This window comes from Erinaceus europaeus, chromosome 1 (assembly GCF_950295315.1).
Source record: "Erinaceus europaeus chromosome 1, mEriEur2.1, whole genome shotgun sequence".
Lineage (NCBI taxonomy): Eukaryota > Metazoa > Chordata > Mammalia > Eulipotyphla > Erinaceidae > Erinaceus > Erinaceus europaeus.
Window position 1 is genome coordinate 192,663,304 of NC_080162.1, and position 16,316 is coordinate 192,679,619.

At 42.7% G+C, this 16,316-nt stretch overlaps 1 protein-coding gene across 4 annotated transcripts in view; it reads right to left on the reverse strand.

Annotated features, from left to right (window-relative positions):
- CHD7 (chromodomain helicase DNA binding protein 7) overlaps positions 1 to 16,316 on the reverse strand; it is a 67,951-nt gene that overhangs the window by 9,693 nt on the left and 41,942 nt on the right. For 3 of the 4 annotated variants that reach the window (XM_060200961.1, XM_060200959.1, XM_060200963.1), the window contains exons 16-26: positions 15,157 to 15,356; positions 14,806 to 14,965; positions 9,303 to 9,392; positions 8,738 to 8,841; positions 7,302 to 7,431; positions 6,859 to 6,931; positions 6,646 to 6,700; positions 5,164 to 5,392; positions 4,787 to 4,995; positions 3,987 to 4,655; positions 2,311 to 2,471 (exon numbers count right to left, since the gene is read on the reverse strand). In XM_060200961.1, the coding sequence (XP_060056944.1) occupies positions 2,311 to 2,471; positions 3,987 to 4,655; positions 4,787 to 4,995; positions 5,164 to 5,392; positions 6,646 to 6,700; positions 6,859 to 6,931; positions 7,302 to 7,431; positions 8,738 to 8,841; positions 9,303 to 9,392; positions 14,806 to 14,965; positions 15,157 to 15,356 (2,080 nt within the window). The remainder of the gene's footprint in view (positions 1 to 2,310; positions 2,472 to 3,986; positions 4,656 to 4,786; positions 4,996 to 5,163; positions 5,393 to 6,645; positions 6,701 to 6,858; positions 6,932 to 7,301; positions 7,432 to 8,737; positions 8,842 to 9,302; positions 9,393 to 14,805; positions 14,966 to 15,156; positions 15,357 to 16,316) is intronic. The other variant, XM_060200960.1, reaches the window with a different exon arrangement.

A 16,316-nucleotide genomic window follows, 5' to 3' on the forward strand; every position in this document is an offset into this window, starting at 1 on the left:
CAATGAATCTTACAAGCTAGAAACATTACATGACCACCACTTTGAAAATATATCTTTAAAAAAAAAACATCTTTATTCAAGCTAAAGAGACGGTGGTGAATGGCAGCAAAAAACAACAGAACTAATGTGTAGCTTCTTGACGCTCTGGTGCTTCGAAGCCACAGGCGGGATAAGCCTGTTCTAGGAAGTGGGACATCATTAGCGTCACTATTAATAAAGTTCAGCATTGCAAAATGGGCACCAACCTAGGAACACCTAATGAATGTCAATTTGCATTCTCCACCTATTATCACTTCAAATCTCATTGAAGCGTGTACATTAAAAATTTCTAATTACAGCTCTTAGACCCGGTTTCCGTAGATTAAAGTGCTTGCTACTACAGACCTTTGGACTGGGAAAATTCCCTTCTGTTCTCAGTGCGGAAGATTAGCATAATGGAGGGACTAAGGAGCTGTAGAATGAAAGGAGATGTTGGCTAGCACACGTCTCAGTCAGACATTTTACACAGCTTCCTCTACAGTAGGGGATGAGGGAACGGAAACCATTTCTGAGTTGTTTTAAACCAGGATGCCCTGTTAGGGTAAGCAGGATGAAAAACACACCCAAACTAGAGAGGGACATAAAATACATGATGGAAATATGATAGCTAAAAAAAAAAAAAAAAGGTAATGTCTGCTTTGTTTTTGGTTACAGATAACAACATCTGGGATTATTTCAGAATACACCATGGCAAATGGGTCAACAGTCCGCCCACTACTAAGTTAAGAATGTTTCCAACTATATGAAGTTGCTTTACTACTAAAAATCCTTCAGATTTAAAAAGAATTAAAATACAGTTTTGAAAATCCACAAATTTGGGAGCCAGGTGCTAATGTACCCGATTAAGTGTACAAGTTACAGTGCACAAGGACCCAGGTTCAAGCCCGACCGACCCCCCCACACACACAGATGCAGGGGGGAGGCTTCATGAGTGGTGAAGCAGGGCTTCGGGTTTCTCTCTGTTTCCCCCTCCCTTCTCAATTTCTCCAGTAATAAAAAAAATAGTTAATTAATATAAAAATTAAAGAACAAAGTCCACAAATTTTAATTTGTGCACAGCTGGTAGGAGTGTAAAATGTTGTAGTCATTATGGAAATCAATACTCCTCAAAAAAAAAAAAACAAACCTAAGAAGATGTCACCCGGCAGTTTTACTTCTGGAACTGAAAAAAAGAAGGGTCTCAAAGAGATACTTTTTAAATAATATATTTTTATGTATTTATTTATAATAGAGGGAAAGAGAAAGAACTTGAGCGGAAAAGGAGTTCTAAGGAGAGGGAGGGGAGAGAGAAGGAAAGACCCTGCAGCACTGCCTCACTGTTCATGAAGTTTGCCCTCTGTAGGTAGGGACCGAGGGCCGGAACTTGGGTCCTTACACACTGTAATGTATGCGCTTAGCCAATTACACCTCTACTGGCTGGTTCCCCCTTTAAAGAGATACTTGTTACACTCGTGTTCCTAGCAGAACTATAATGTCTAAGCTAAGAGTAGAAGAAACCCAAGTGTTCCATTGATGGGTAGATGAGTAAAGAAATAGTATAGATGTATAATGAAACACCTGTCAGTATTAAAAAGGAAGGACATTTGAACATACACCATGCATGAAACCTGAAGACCCCGTTATGCTAAGCAAGATAAATCAGTCACAGCAGAACAAATATTGTATGATTCCATCTCTGGGAGGCATACAGAGTCATCAAACTCTTAGAATCAGAAAGTAAAGTGGTGCTTGTCAGGGGAAAAGCCAGTTGCGAACAGGAAAAAGGGAAGTGTGTAACAGGTATACAGCTGTAATCAAGCCAGATCAAAATGTTCTGGAAATTTTGGTTCCCAACACCATGAATGCACTGGACTATGCACTTCAACATGCTAAAGATCCTAAGTTTCATGTTGCATGCTTTTTCTTGCAAAAAAAAAAAAAGAAAAAAAGAAAAAGCTGAAGTCTATATATCATAACTTGCTAATGGCTAAGTCTGTCGGAACAATCATTTATAGACTAGATGATGTGATTACTAAAATAAAATGCTTCAAGACTTAGAGATTCACGTGGACAGTTCTACTTCTTATATTCTTCAGGCCAACTTTCCCTCATATTGCAAAAGGGCTCTATATTAGACTTTTCCAAATCATCCTTTAAAAACATGAGAAAAACTATCTTCACATACTGTGAAAGCTTATCTTGGAATTAGTTGAAGCATCAAGGCAGGAAGGAATTTCCTCACCTCACAATTCCTCAATCAACAACAATAAAATAACAGAGAGATCTACCGACCTTAGGCCAAAATGAGAAGGCAAATGTTCTTTCATGGAGAAGCTGAGCCACTGAAGGGTCTCCATCCTCCATGTAGAACCCATCGCGGGTCTCATCCCTCGCGGTGCTCATAGAAGCATTGCTTTCTTCGTCAAAATTCTTCCCTCTAGAGACAGCTCCTGCTGAGAAATGAATTCATGTGTATTACTCACGACCAGAATATCACTGAAAAAAAGAGGCTCGGAAAGAACATGATTAAAATAATGTGAACATCAGTCAGTTTCATCTAACTGAATACCTACTGTATGGCCAGAATGGTGGTAGGCATTTTGCAAATCCTGTCATGTGAGGTTCACAGTGGTATAGATGGCAAAGTAAAGGCTGACTTCCCTGGACAGACGACTCACCAACGCCTTCCTGAAACCTCACGTCCTCAGAGCTCCACCCCACTAGGGAAGCAGGGAAACAGGCTGGGGGTGTGGATCAACCTGTCATTGTCCATGTCCAGCGGGGAAGCCATTACAGAAGCCAGACCTTCCACCTTCGCACCCCATAGAGATCTTTGGTCCACACTCTCAGAAGGATAAAGAATAGGAAAGTTTCCAATGGAGGGGATGGGACACAGGATTCTGGTGGTGAGAATTATACAGGATTGCACCTTTATTATCTTACAATCTTGTAAGTCAATGTGAAATCACTAACCAAAAAGAAAGAAAGAAAGAAAAAAAGAACTAAAGGCTTAAGGAAGTTAAATTCTGACACTCTGCAAGTGAATTGCAGAGGAAGGTGAATGAAAACCAAGTCTCTGAGGCAAAAAGGACTATATTCTCTCAGGGAAAAAAATGCTCAAGTGTCTTGGATGGACCTTGAAAAAATCATGTTGAGTGAAATAAGTCAGAAACAGAAGGATGAATATGGGATGATCTCACTCTCAGGCAGAAGTTGAAAAACAAGATCAGAAAAGAAAACACAAGTAGAACCTGAAATGGAATTGGCGTATTGCACCCAAGTAAAAGACTCTGGGGTGGGTGGGTGCGGAGAATACAGGTCCATGAAGGATGATAAATGACATAGTGGGGGTTGTATTGTTAAATGGGAAACTGGGGAATGTTATGCATGTACAAACTATTGTATTTACTGTTGAATGTAAAGCATTAATTCCCCAATAAAGAAATAAAGTTTAAAAAAAATGCTGAAGTGTTAGTACAGTAAACAAGTAAATAAGGCATCTTATTTCACCTTAAGTCAGACATAGCAACTTGTAACCTGGAAAGAAAATTAGTTTCTTTCAAAATCTTGTCCTACAATTTACTTCACAATTAAAATAAAATAAATTAGGCATCATTTGTTTTAAAGACTCAGTAAATGACTCTTCCCCCCTCTAACTGAATTGTCTAAACTTAAATCACATAGAATCTTTAATTTGCCAAGCGTATATGTCTATAAAATTCTGAGTTTAAGCTGCCTGACGTTTGTTGGGTGAGTTCAAGTTGCTTTCACATTGTATCAGGGCAGAAAATACACAGCTAAGCATAACCTGACATTATCCCTTCAAAAAAGGAAACGGACAATAGTTAACCCCGCCCCCCCAAAAAAAAGAAAAGAAAAAGAAGCAGCACTTAGTCGCATGGCATGAAACATTCGCATCCCGTGGCGGCAGTGGAGTCAGGAGAGAGGCTTGAATACTAAGGCCTTACCCTCAGCTTGGGAAGACTCTTCTGACTTATCATCGTCCTCCAGTTTCTCTTCTTCATCCTCTTCTGATCCTTTTTCTGAAATAGACTTGGGCCCTGTATCTGCACTGACTTCCGCACCTTTCAGTCCATTTTTCACAGAGCTGGCCTCTGTCTCACATTCTTGTTTACTGTCCTTTTCCCCACCGTCAGCTTCTTCTTCCTCTTCTTTTATGTCTGCTTTCTCTGGTGTGGTTACATTTTCTGAGCCCTCCACTTTGCTTTCAGTTTGGCCCACCACCTTTTCATCCGGGACATGTGTGGAAATGACAGCGGCAGTCTGGCCAAATCCAATGGTCAGTGGGTTCAAGGCGGAAATACCACCTGCCCCTCTGTTCTGAGCAAAGTTTTTGTGTGCCTCCAGGAAGGATAACTCAGGGTCATTAAGGATGTGATAATCCGTCCGACTAACCCCGTGCTTAGCAGCACCCACCAGCAAGTCTCGGTCATGCCTCCCACATTCCCACCACTCTGGTAGATCCAGACTCGGTTGGCAGAGTTTCAGCCTCTCTCCCAGCTGAGGGTGGTGGAGAACCTGCTCCCGGATTTTCCGCAGTAGTTCGATGCGATAGAGAGTTCTGGAGGCACGCTCTTCTGTGATTGGCTCGATTATGGAAGAGAGGTCAGGTGGTTCTGTAATTCAGAGACAAAATATGTTTATTTGGGGGGAAAGCTAGGTATGCTTTAAATTCTTCATTCCTCAGGTTTTTTTTTTTTTTTTACTTTATTGGAATTTTAGTATAGAACGTGTCACGCTAACCTACCATCATCTGGTTTAGCAGGCATCCGACACACTCGCCGGCACATGGCCACAAAACAACTGAAGTATTTCTCCAAACTCTCATCAGACTTTTTGTCAAGTCTGGCAAAGGCTCGGAACTGGTTCCAGTCAAACTGCTGTTTCATGGGATCAAAAATTACTCCAAAGGTGGATACCACACGGTAAAAATCAGCCTCTTCTCTCCGTGTCCACCTATTATAAAGAAGACATTAATTTGAATCGTACTTGGGTGGGGGAGCTTAAAGCTTGATTCTTTTCCTCTAACCTCAATGCATGGTACTTGTTACCTGTAGCTGACCCAAAAGAGCTAAGAAGAAAGGACCACCCCAGGAATTGAGTAAGCCCTCTGAAGAAACTCACTTTTGTCGTTTCTCTGATATGATAGCTTCCCTTTCCGCTTCTAGTGCTCTCACTTCCTCCCGGGGCCGCCGTCTCCGCCGGTCAGTCTTCATTAGAGCCTCTTGCCTCATTTGTTGCCTTTTATAGCTACGCTGATAGGCAGTAATGAGCCGGCGCAGACGGGTGGTCAGGGTTGAAGTGTTAGGCCAGTAAAGTTGGCCTAACTCAGCATTACTCTCACTATGTTTGCCTGGGGAAGTGGAAAAAGTATTTTTGAAATGTGTAGCTGCAATCTTGAAATACACAGCGTTTTCCATCAAAACAAGATGACTCATTAACATTCAGATGACAGAGTGGGAAAGGGCATTTTAGTGTCCTCATTAAAAAATATTTACATTTATATATATATATATGGAAAAATATTAATATAAAAGTGCAGGAACTTCTGTGAGAGGGGATGAGCTTATTTCTCAATTCCATATCAAAGAAATATACTTTGTACTATGAGCTACAATATAGAGGAACTCTCTTATACTTTACTCAGAATGGTGTTAAACATAACATATGTATAGTAGTTAGCTAGTAATTTTATATTAGTATTCTATTTAAACCAACTATATTTTAGATACTTAGAAAATACCCTATTCTCAAAATACATATTTCTAGTTTCCACTAGCTGGTCTAAGTCATAAAAACTTTTTTTTTTTTTTTTTTGCCTCTAAAGTTATTGTTGGGCCTGCACCATAAATCCATTGCTCCTGAAGGCCATTTTTCTCCCCTTTTTTTGCCCTTATTGTTGTAGCCTTGTTGTGGTTATTATTGTTGTTGTTGATGTCATTCCTTGTTGGACAGGACAGAGAGAAATAGAGAGAGAAGGGGAAGACAGAGAGGGGGAGAGAAAGACAGACACCTGCAGACCTGCTCCACTGCCTGTGAAGCAACTCCCCTGCAGGTGGGGAGCCGGGGATTTGAACCGGGATCCCTACGCCGGTCCTTGCACTTTGTGCCACATGTGCTTAACCCACTGCGCTACCGTCCGACCCCCCACAAATAAATACCCCACAAATAATTTATCTTAATGAAAGTGGCTATTTCATCAAAGAAATTCCATGTAACAAAAAACAACAGACAAGGATTCAAAGTATTCACAAAAGAGATGAGTCTATGTGAAAGAAACAGCATTTGAAAATCCCCGGCAGCACATGTACCAGAGTGATGTCTGGCTCTTTTTCTCTCCTCCTATGTTTCTCATTGAAAATAACGACTAAAAGAAACAAAGGTCCCTGACATAGTAGTACCCGCACATCCTTGCTTTGTACACACACACACACACACACACACACACACACACACACACACACACACCCGCCCCAAGGAGTGCAAAATTTAAACTTCTTTATTAGAAAGAGATGAGGTGGAAGTGATGGTAGTTAAGTGCTTCGAATGAACCGTGACATACTTGACCTCACCACGCAGCATGAGTTTGTACGGAGCCTTCCTTACCTGTGGCACGCATTTCCATAGACTCTTCCTTATCTTCTGGAGAATTGGCAAATTCCTTGAGAGCAAAGAAAGAAACAGGAGTATTCTGATTTGGGGTTTTATTTTGCTCTATCTCTTTACAGAAAAGGCCTTTATCTATAAAGTTTAACAAGTCTTATATGGGCATGTAATGGCTTAATGGAGCTGTAAAAGTCGATAAACTCAAGTTCTTACATCTATTTCATCCTTGAATGGTGTTCTGGTTGGTTTATATTCTGGGTCTTCATCTTCTCTGTCAAATTCTCCCCTGTATAATAACCATTAAAAAATGGTTAAGTCATACAGATAAACAAGAGGTCTAAGGTGGTTGGAAAAACAGAAGCAAACTGCCTGATATTACTTTTAACGAATTTGAGATCAACAATGACATTAGAATGTACAAGTATGGGGGGGAGGGGGAGGATATGAGGGGCTGTCATCTCTGGAAAAGGCGAGTTTTAGATTGCCTACGTAGTATATTGTGCTTAGTCATTATGATAAGCAGATGATACTCATTAAACATCATTTAACTTCACATCAAATGCACTATAGGGCACAGTGCAGTTTAAGGGGTCGGACCTGCCAGTCGATGTGATAGTGATGTAAAGTTTATTAAAATTTTAAAACGTCCTTCTTACCCATCACCACCATCTGCTAGCATGTCTGCTCCTCTCTGCTCAGCAGCCACGGCTTTGGCATCCGGCATACCGACTCGTTCCAGGAAGCACAGTGCAGGGTCAGCTCTCATGGAATTGTACTTCTCGTAGCCTGTACCATCCCCGTCAGCCCGCAGAGGACACACACACGAACAATGAAAGGTCTGTCAATGACTAAGTCCACAGCACTGCCACAGTGTGAAGTTCCTTTCTCAGTGCTAGTTTAGTACAGTATCCTAGGTAGTATGCTCATTCCAGAGCAGCTTCTGGAGGTCAAATTATACTTCAGGGAGATTATCAGAACGAACACGAGTGCTAACAGAATTCAGAATGACTGAAAGGTGACTAGGCAGATTTGCTGACCCTAGTTCCTATCTGGCTTAATTTTGCATGACATGTAAAAGGCTTTGAAGGGTCCCTTTATGACCTCTGTAGTGGCACTCTGAGCCCACCCTACTCTCCTTGTGAAAAGAGTGAACCCCTCCTGCAGGAACTCACACCACGGACTGAAGAATCCCTGTGTACGCAAGGCCAGCGAACTTGTCTGATTAGGTTTAGGATAAGGCATGTCAGGAAGATGACACTGTTCCCTCTATGGTTTTCAAACTGCAATTTGTTTTTTGACTGCCCGAGCTGACTCGATGGAAAATGGCAGATCCCAGCAGTGCACTGCGGGAAAATGAGTTTTAGGCTGAGCTCACCAAACGCGGCTGCCGTACATAGGCAGAACAGCACAATTCAATTAGGATGTGTGCTACAACACACCACTCCTAACTGCTGTAGAGCCGCAAGCCAAACTGCAATCACAAAAGGTTTTATAAGCCATCATTCTCCCCTTTAGTCAGCCTGGGCTGCTGAGAATACCCGTGGCCTCCAGAGAATTGGGATTATAATCAGGAATCGCTCACTGTGTATATCATGCCAGTTCTGCATCCCCAGCCTTTCAAAGTTAACAAGGCTGCATCCCACTCAGGGGAGCCACGAGTTCTCAGCACTGACATTTGTGAAATATTGCTTGGAACAAAGCCCAGGAGGCACTTGTACAGATTAATAGCAGAGGTTAAGCCCACCGTCCACTTTGACATGGGCTGGCAGAGCTAGCGAGGAGAGCCTTGCTACAAGCAAAGTTTAGAGAGAGCTATAGGACAACTTGGCTATTATTAAAACAAATATGCTTTTGGTTCTATTTACAGCCAAGAAAGAAATGTTTTCTTCTCAAATACTCAACAAACATTCAAAAACAGCATCTGATATTTACAGCTCATATTAAGATTTCTAGTACAGAGAAATGGCAGCCGCCAAGAGTCCTTTGGAACTATCCTCACTACTATTATGACTTTGGAAAAGAGCAGACGAATAGCTCTAAATAAAAACAAAGCCACACAGTCAAGATGTGGTCAAACAGAAACATCACTCACCATGTTTGAACACTCCAATTAGGAGGGATTTATCTGCTTCCTTATCCCACCAATCTGTCGGGACTTCTGCATGGAAGGGTTCGGGTATCCACACATCAGCTTCACTGAAAAGGCAGCAAGCAGTCCACATGAACATTTCGAATAAGCACTGTTACTTGAAAAGAGCTGCAAGCAAGAAGCATGGCCCACATGTCTATGTGCTTCCTTCCTCATAATAACTACCTGCGCAGCTGGGTAAGAACGAGCAAAGGTTCAAAAAGAGGGTGTAGGTCACTTTTCCACCACGTTCAGAGATGAACTTTCTCACACAACGACCCATTGTAAAGGCCATCTCAGAACGCAAGCAATTGAATCCATACTTTTCTATTTGAGGACCATACATACTAACAGGATTTTTCCCGATTCCCATCACACGCCCCAGCTCACAGGACACTGAGCTCAATATGCAAAAAGGGAGATGGGCCACTAATGGTTTATTGAGGTTTCGAAAAATACAATCTGTGACACTTTCCAACTCCCCAGATTATCACCGGGAGGTACAGAACAAACAGCCATTTGTACTAACCTTGAGTCAGCACCCTCTAGGATCTTATCTGCCTGGTCTCCTATAACTTCTTGTCTTAGGTAGTACAGCATGCGGACACGCAGCAGGACCCTGGAGAGTAAGACAGAGGGGGGAAGAAGTTCTTAACTTCAGGACTGTTTGCCAACAGTGGCTTTTGGCAGCTGCTGCTGTTCATCCATCATCCTGCCAAGGCTGATTAGCCATGCTGTATGGTAGGCTTGAAGCGTGACAGATGGTGGCACATAATCACCTCTGTGTGGTGCTTTCTGCTGGCCTCCAACAGGCCTGCCTGGCAACCACTCACGCTGCACAGAAGAGGGACCGATCTCAGCCCAGCCCGGGCGCACTTCATTTAGTTCTACCTAGTGCAGCTTGTGAAGTTTAGACACGTACCCTCCTATTGCCTCTGAAGTATTGAAGCAAGTTTGTAAACAACTGAGCAGATGGCTTTCAGTAACTGTTCTGCTTCATTATCTCATAAAATTTCCTCAGCTGCTGCCTTAATACCATTTTTGGAAGCACATCAGAAGTTGTAGGAATAAACAAGATATAAAATCTGGTTTTACTACCTTACAATAAACTCTCAATATGGAATGTCAGGTTTTTCAGATTATACAACTCTGCTTCTGAGCAAGGAGGGTGGTGATGTGGGTGGGTTTGGGGTGGGTCCCCACTCCTCTCCTTAAGGTACTGCACATATATATTTTTTTAATTCCCTCTAGTTCTGAAAGTCTACACTGTAGCTTAAAAATAATAATAATAAAACAACACAATGTGGATTGTGTCCAATTCACGAGCACATTTAGTCTTTTCAAGTAATCATTTTAAACAACGCTTGGATTTCTGGCAACATCATCTTCAGTCTCACTTGGATTTCCCATAGGTTAAAACACTGTACTTTCAATCAAGTCCGCCTGCTAAATCTCACAAGCCTATGTGTACCTTCAAGTTTACATCTCCTGCTGGACAGCCCCTGGTGCAGAACATTCAATGTTGATATTCGAAAACTGTTTCCTCTTTCTAGCATATACCAATGCCAGGTACTATATCCTTAGACATTACGCATACAGAAGACCAACATACATTAGCTCGTTTGACCTTCACAATAACTCTATGATGCAGTGGAACATTTTGTAGTGCCTCTCTGTACAAATATAAAAACAGGGCAACAGAAGAACTCTGACATATCCACAATCATTTGGCATCAAATCTAACTCCGCAGAGTCACACCTGTCTCTGCAGGGTGCGGCGATTATCCTGCCATCAAAATGACAGGTAGGGACACAGTCACCAAAGGAGATGATTCCTGATCATACACGAACCCCTCCCCCTCTACTAGGAATCTGTTTACGGTCTGCAAGTGTTCTAGACAGGCCAAATCTAAGGCTATAAATATCAGAATCCACAAGGTATGCAATCAATTTGGAGACATAATATTTAACCTTTTAGATTTCTTTTGTAAGATGAAAAATTGAGTGCACTACATTGAAGCAACAAAAGAAAAGCGAAGTATGGGCTTCTGTGGCTGGCACTTTCTTCTCTTGCTAGAGAACTTGCAGCCAAGATCTCTTTACAGAGGATGCTCAGAAATGGTGGCTTCAAAGGAAATACTGCGCAGCTGTGACTGGATTCTCTTTTGTGAACAGCAAAACTTAGCGTGGTGGCAGCGATCCTAGAGGTTTCTCTCTGTTTTGGCATAAGACAAAGTTTCCTACTTTGGGAGGAATTTTAATTATGTGGTGGCTTCTATGAACTAATTGTGAATGTCACCTTCCTTCTAGACCAGTGCAACTAGCAAACTCAGTACCAACGCAGAACACACAGTAGGGACAGGCAAGATAACAAGGTCAATGGGACAAGGCTTCTGACCCTAAAGAGTGTGTACTCAATAAGTCAGACAGACAGACAGACAGTGACTACTAATGACTCCCTGGACTTCATTCACATTCTGCTGACTAACTCACCAGTGGCAGTTTTCTGGATCAGCATATAGTCCAATGTCATAAGTGACAATGATCTGTCCTTTCTCTTTATTTCCTTTAACCCCCGACAGTTCCTCTCTGCCTCCTGTGATCTGACACTTTTGGGAGAACTAATCTGCTACCTCTATTCCTCTCTTTTTAAAATTTTTACTTATTCCCTTTTGTTGCCTTTTTTAATTGTTGTTGTAGTTATTACTATTGTTGTTGATGCCGTCATCACTGTTGGCTAGGACAGAGAGAAATGGAGAGAGGAGGGGAAGACAGAGAGGGGGAGAGAAAGATAGACACCTGCAGACCTGCTTCATCATTTGTGAAGCAACTTCCCTGCAGGTGGGGAGCCGGGGGCTTGAACCAGTATCCTTATGCCAGTCCTTGCGCTTTACCCACTGCGCTACCTCCCTCTTATCTCTCTCTCTTTTTTTTTTAACCAGCACTATTCAGCTCTGGCTTATGGTGGTAATGGGAATGAACCTGAGACTTTGGAGTTTCAAGCATGAGGGTCTCTTTGCATGATCATTTAGCTATCTCCCTGGCCCAAACCAGCTACTTTCTAGGACGTATCTCAGTTTGGGCTTCATCTTCTAATTTCCCAGTCATAGACATTTCTACATTTTGGATCCCAAGAGTCACAGAGTATGACCTACCAAGAAGACCTACTGACTGCTAGCCTGACCCAGAGGTGATAGAAAAAGCACTGCTATTCAGCATTAAACCACTTCATTTCCACTTATTTTTATTGCCGCCATGGTTATTGTCAGAGCTTGGTGCTAGCACTATGAGCCCATTGCTCCCAGCAGCCATTTTTTTAATTTTCTTTTTTCCTATTTTTTATTAGAGGGGACAGAGAGAAATTGAAAGAGGAGGGAGAGCTAGAGAGGGGAAAAGACAGAGACACAACTGTAGACCTGCTTCGACGCTTGTGAAGAGTCTCCCTTGCAGGTGGGGAATGGGGACTCGAACCCGAGTCCTTGCAGTTAGTAATGTGTGCTTAATTAACCATGTATGCCACTGCCCGTCCCCCTTCACTTCTAGTTTACTTACTGTCTAGAACTCAGAATACAATTGGTCCAGATTTCATTCAAACTATAAACAGGACTTCTTATATAGCTACAAACAGGACAGGGTTTAAAGGAAACTATGTCATAATAATTACAGGTCTATATAGCATCCAAATGGTGAGCTTAAGGTTTCAAAGACTCAAAAAGAAAGAAATAAGGTCAGTCAAAACGTAAGGATATCAATGGAAGATATCACAAAGGCCCGCTGAGATAAGTGACAGCCCTTACTGTAACTTGGGGATAACAGGTGGATTTTCTGTACCTTAGTTCATGTAAGCATGTAGGGTCTGGAAAACCCTGAGCAGGGAGACTTTCCAGGTGGGTGGGGGCTATCCTCACTGACCTGGCTTCCTTTCTTTCATTTTCCCTTTTTTTTTTTTTTTTTTTGCCTCGGGGTTATCTCTGGGGTTCAGTGCCGGCACTATGAATCCACTGCTCCCGGAGGCCATTTTTCCTATTATTTTTTTTTTAATTGAATAGGACAGAGAGAAGCTGAGAGAGGAGGGGGGAGATAGAGGAGGAGGAGAAGGGGAGACAAAGATGGACACCTGCAGAGTTGCTTCATTACTCATGAAGCAACTGTCTTGCAGGTGGGGAGCCGGGGACTTGAACCAGGATCCTTGTGTGGGTTATTGCCCAGCCCCCATGACCTGGCTTTCCAGACTGGCTCTTCCCCTCAACAAGCTGAGAGACTCTCAATGCTTTTTCTTAATCTGAGTTTCAGTTTCTCTATCAGGTAAATGGGGATAAACGGGACCCTTTATCTTAGCTAACTCAAGTAAGCTACATGAAGCTCTGGCACACTTCCAACATGAGGTACCAGGACATTCAAGTGGCTACTTTTTAAAGAAGATATATAAATATATTTATCAGGATTTTTGTCTCATACTGCTGAGGGCTTATTGCAGGATTCTAGTTCCACCAATTAGGGGAGCGAGGACTGAGTTAGGTGTGGGAGAGCAACTCCAAAGGCACTGCCTAGATGCTAAATACTGAAAAATCTACACTCACAGCAATGAAGAGAACCAACATAAGTAGATGTTAGCTTACTAAGCCATTAACAGAACTTCAAGCAATGAGATAAGTTTAGATTTGAAATTCCTCCATTACATATAGCCAGGTATTGGAATTATAGGTAAGGAAAATCAAAACTCATAGGGAAAAAAAAAAAAAAAAGAGACCCATCAACAGAAATACTAGTAACAAAAAATTCCATGTAAACTCCCTGGACTCCAGTGCAGCCAAAAGGGGCTCACACAAAGCTAACAGTAGTTCTTTAACATGGACTGATTACAACTCACACCTACAACACTCATAGCAGCATTATTCACAATAACCAAAAAAGTGTCCACCAGCACAAGTGTACTCACACCATGGACTACTACTGGGCCATAAAAAGGGAACTAGATTCTTATATATCCTGTGATGTGGGTAAGCTTTAGAAGTGCCATGCTAAGTAAATTAAGCCTGACACAGAAAAGACAAATGCATGGCTTGACTTTTGAGGTGCCTAGAATAAACTAATTCATTGAGACAGAAGAGGAAATGGTGGCAGCCAGAGGGTGGGGATGGGAGAGAAGGGAAATTTATGGTTTAAAATGATGCAAAAACTCTCAGGCCGAAGTTGAAAAACAAGATTAGAAAAGAAAACACAAGTCGAACCTGAAATGGAATTGGAGTATTACACCAAAGTAAAAGATGAATGAAATAGTGGGGGTTGTATTGCTAAATGGGAATCTGGGGAATGTTATGCATGTAAAAAAAAAAAAGTAGAAAAAAAAAGAAGTAGAAACGCAAAGCAGAAATTGACTAAGTTTGGAGTATGGCACCAAAGTAAGAAAGCAGAAGTATACTAGAGTTTGCAGTGAGTACCTCCCTAATACTTCCTCTCCACTTTTCCAAGCTTTGGGTCCATGATTGCTCAACAATTTGTTTGGCTTTGTATGTTAACTCTCTTTTCAGTCACCAGGTTCCAGGTGTCATCAGGATGCCGGCCAGATTTCCCTGGATTGAAGACACCACCAATGTGTCCTGGAGCTCAGCTTCCCCAGAGACCCATCCTACTAGGGAAAGAGAGAGGCAGACTGGGAGTATGGACCGACCAGTCAACGCCCATGTTCAGCGAGGAAGCAATTACAGAAGCCAGACCTTCTACCTTCTGCAACTCTCAATGACCCTGGGTCCATGCTCCCAGAGGGATAGAGAATGGGAAAGCTATCGGGGGAAGGGGTGGGATATGGAGATTGGGCGGTGGGAATTGTGTGGAGTTGTACCCCTCCTACCCTATGGTTTTGTTAATTAATCCTTTCTTAAATAAATAAAAAAAAAATGATGCAAAGGATTTGGCCACAGATAGCAATGGTGGGTGGGCAGCGCTGTTAAGGCAGTTAGTTAGTGACAATGAATCGTACACTTACAAATGGTCAGACAGCTTTTTGTAAAGGCTGTGAAGACAGAACATACTTGTTGCAGTGGTGTTTCAGATGCTTCTTATAGCTGTCTTCCTGGAACAGGGCATCTGGGTTGCAGCCAGCCAGCCAGTCAGCATCCTGCACCATGGGGTGTGCACTCTGGGCTTTCACTTTCTTTCCCTTCCTGCCTCTTGGCACTGGGGCGGATAAACCTGGAATCACAGTGACAGTGATCTTTTTTAAAAAAGCATGGTGCCCTTTAAGCTACTACTACTGTCAGAGTCCGGTATCTTAGTGAATGAGACAGGAAAACACAAGGTCGAGGCTCTGTCTCATCAGCAGTGTGTCCCAGGGGCCCCAGCGCCTATGACTACGCAGCACAGAACGCGTGAGGTAGACCTACCGGAATGGTTGACCAGGGCTCGAGTCTGGCCATCGGCTGTGGGAGTGATCAGATCCCAAATGAAGCTTTTAATATTCTCATCTCCCTTGTAATGATTGAGACAATACACAAGGATGGTTCTGCAGATGGTTTCCACATCCTGTTCAGTGAGCTGACGTTTGTAGCGTCCATGGGAAAGGATGTCTGTCCAGCGTCCCCAACTGCAAAGCAGATATTCAGGACGTAAATGAGGTCTTTGGGTGTAGATTCGGGGCTTTGCTTTCGCAGTTATGCCACAGAGTTAGGAAATACTGGTCAAAGCTAGTAGCATTGTACATGAGGTGAAACCAATGATAAATGCACAAGACTTGAAAACAGCTGTTCAGTGTAGGCTACAAAGGCACCTGTTCCTTAAGGTGGAAGTAGACCTGTCACAGAAATAACAGGGTTTCCCTAGTCAGATGCAGACAGCAGCAACTGTTTACCGGACACTAATATGAGCTGGGGCCTGGAGAGTCCAGGTTGCACTGTGCTTCCCTTCGCTTTGGTTTGTGTGGCTTGATGCAGAAGAACCATTTGTGAGGAGAGGTGTGACTCAGCTGGGTGTTGACCATTCCCAAGTCAAGGAAGCAACACTGAGGAGGGTTTCATCGTCCACCTTAAAGGGGTGCCATGGCGATTAGGGAATGCCTGGGAAAAGCTGTGTTTCCTTGTGAAATAGGGAGTGTTCATCTTTGAATTTAAGGACACTCAAAAACATACTCAGTCAACTCTTTAGGTTTTCATGCAAAATGACTGGGAAAGGGGATCCTAGATAAAAATTGAGAGTGGGGTGGAGGAAATAGAGAGAGAAATAGAGAGAGAGAGAGAGAACTGTTGAACCTGAGTCATCTATCTGAGGCTATAACTCAGGTCACGTACAGTGTTTTCCTCTGCGGGCTGGATGCTGTGCAGTGAGAACATATAGCGAATAAGCAGAGGCATCAGAACTGGATCTCTGTCTTCCTCAGGCTGTAGCTGACTGAGTCACCAAAGTGTTTTTCAAGAGGACAGTGAGGGAGTTCCTTTACTGCTTATAACAGCTGAAAACTGTGGACAGTGAAGCAGACTTGGCCTCTACTAAGGAGACACAGTGCACGTTCCAAAAGATTTTGGCCTGATCTGTTCTCTTTGACTCCCAC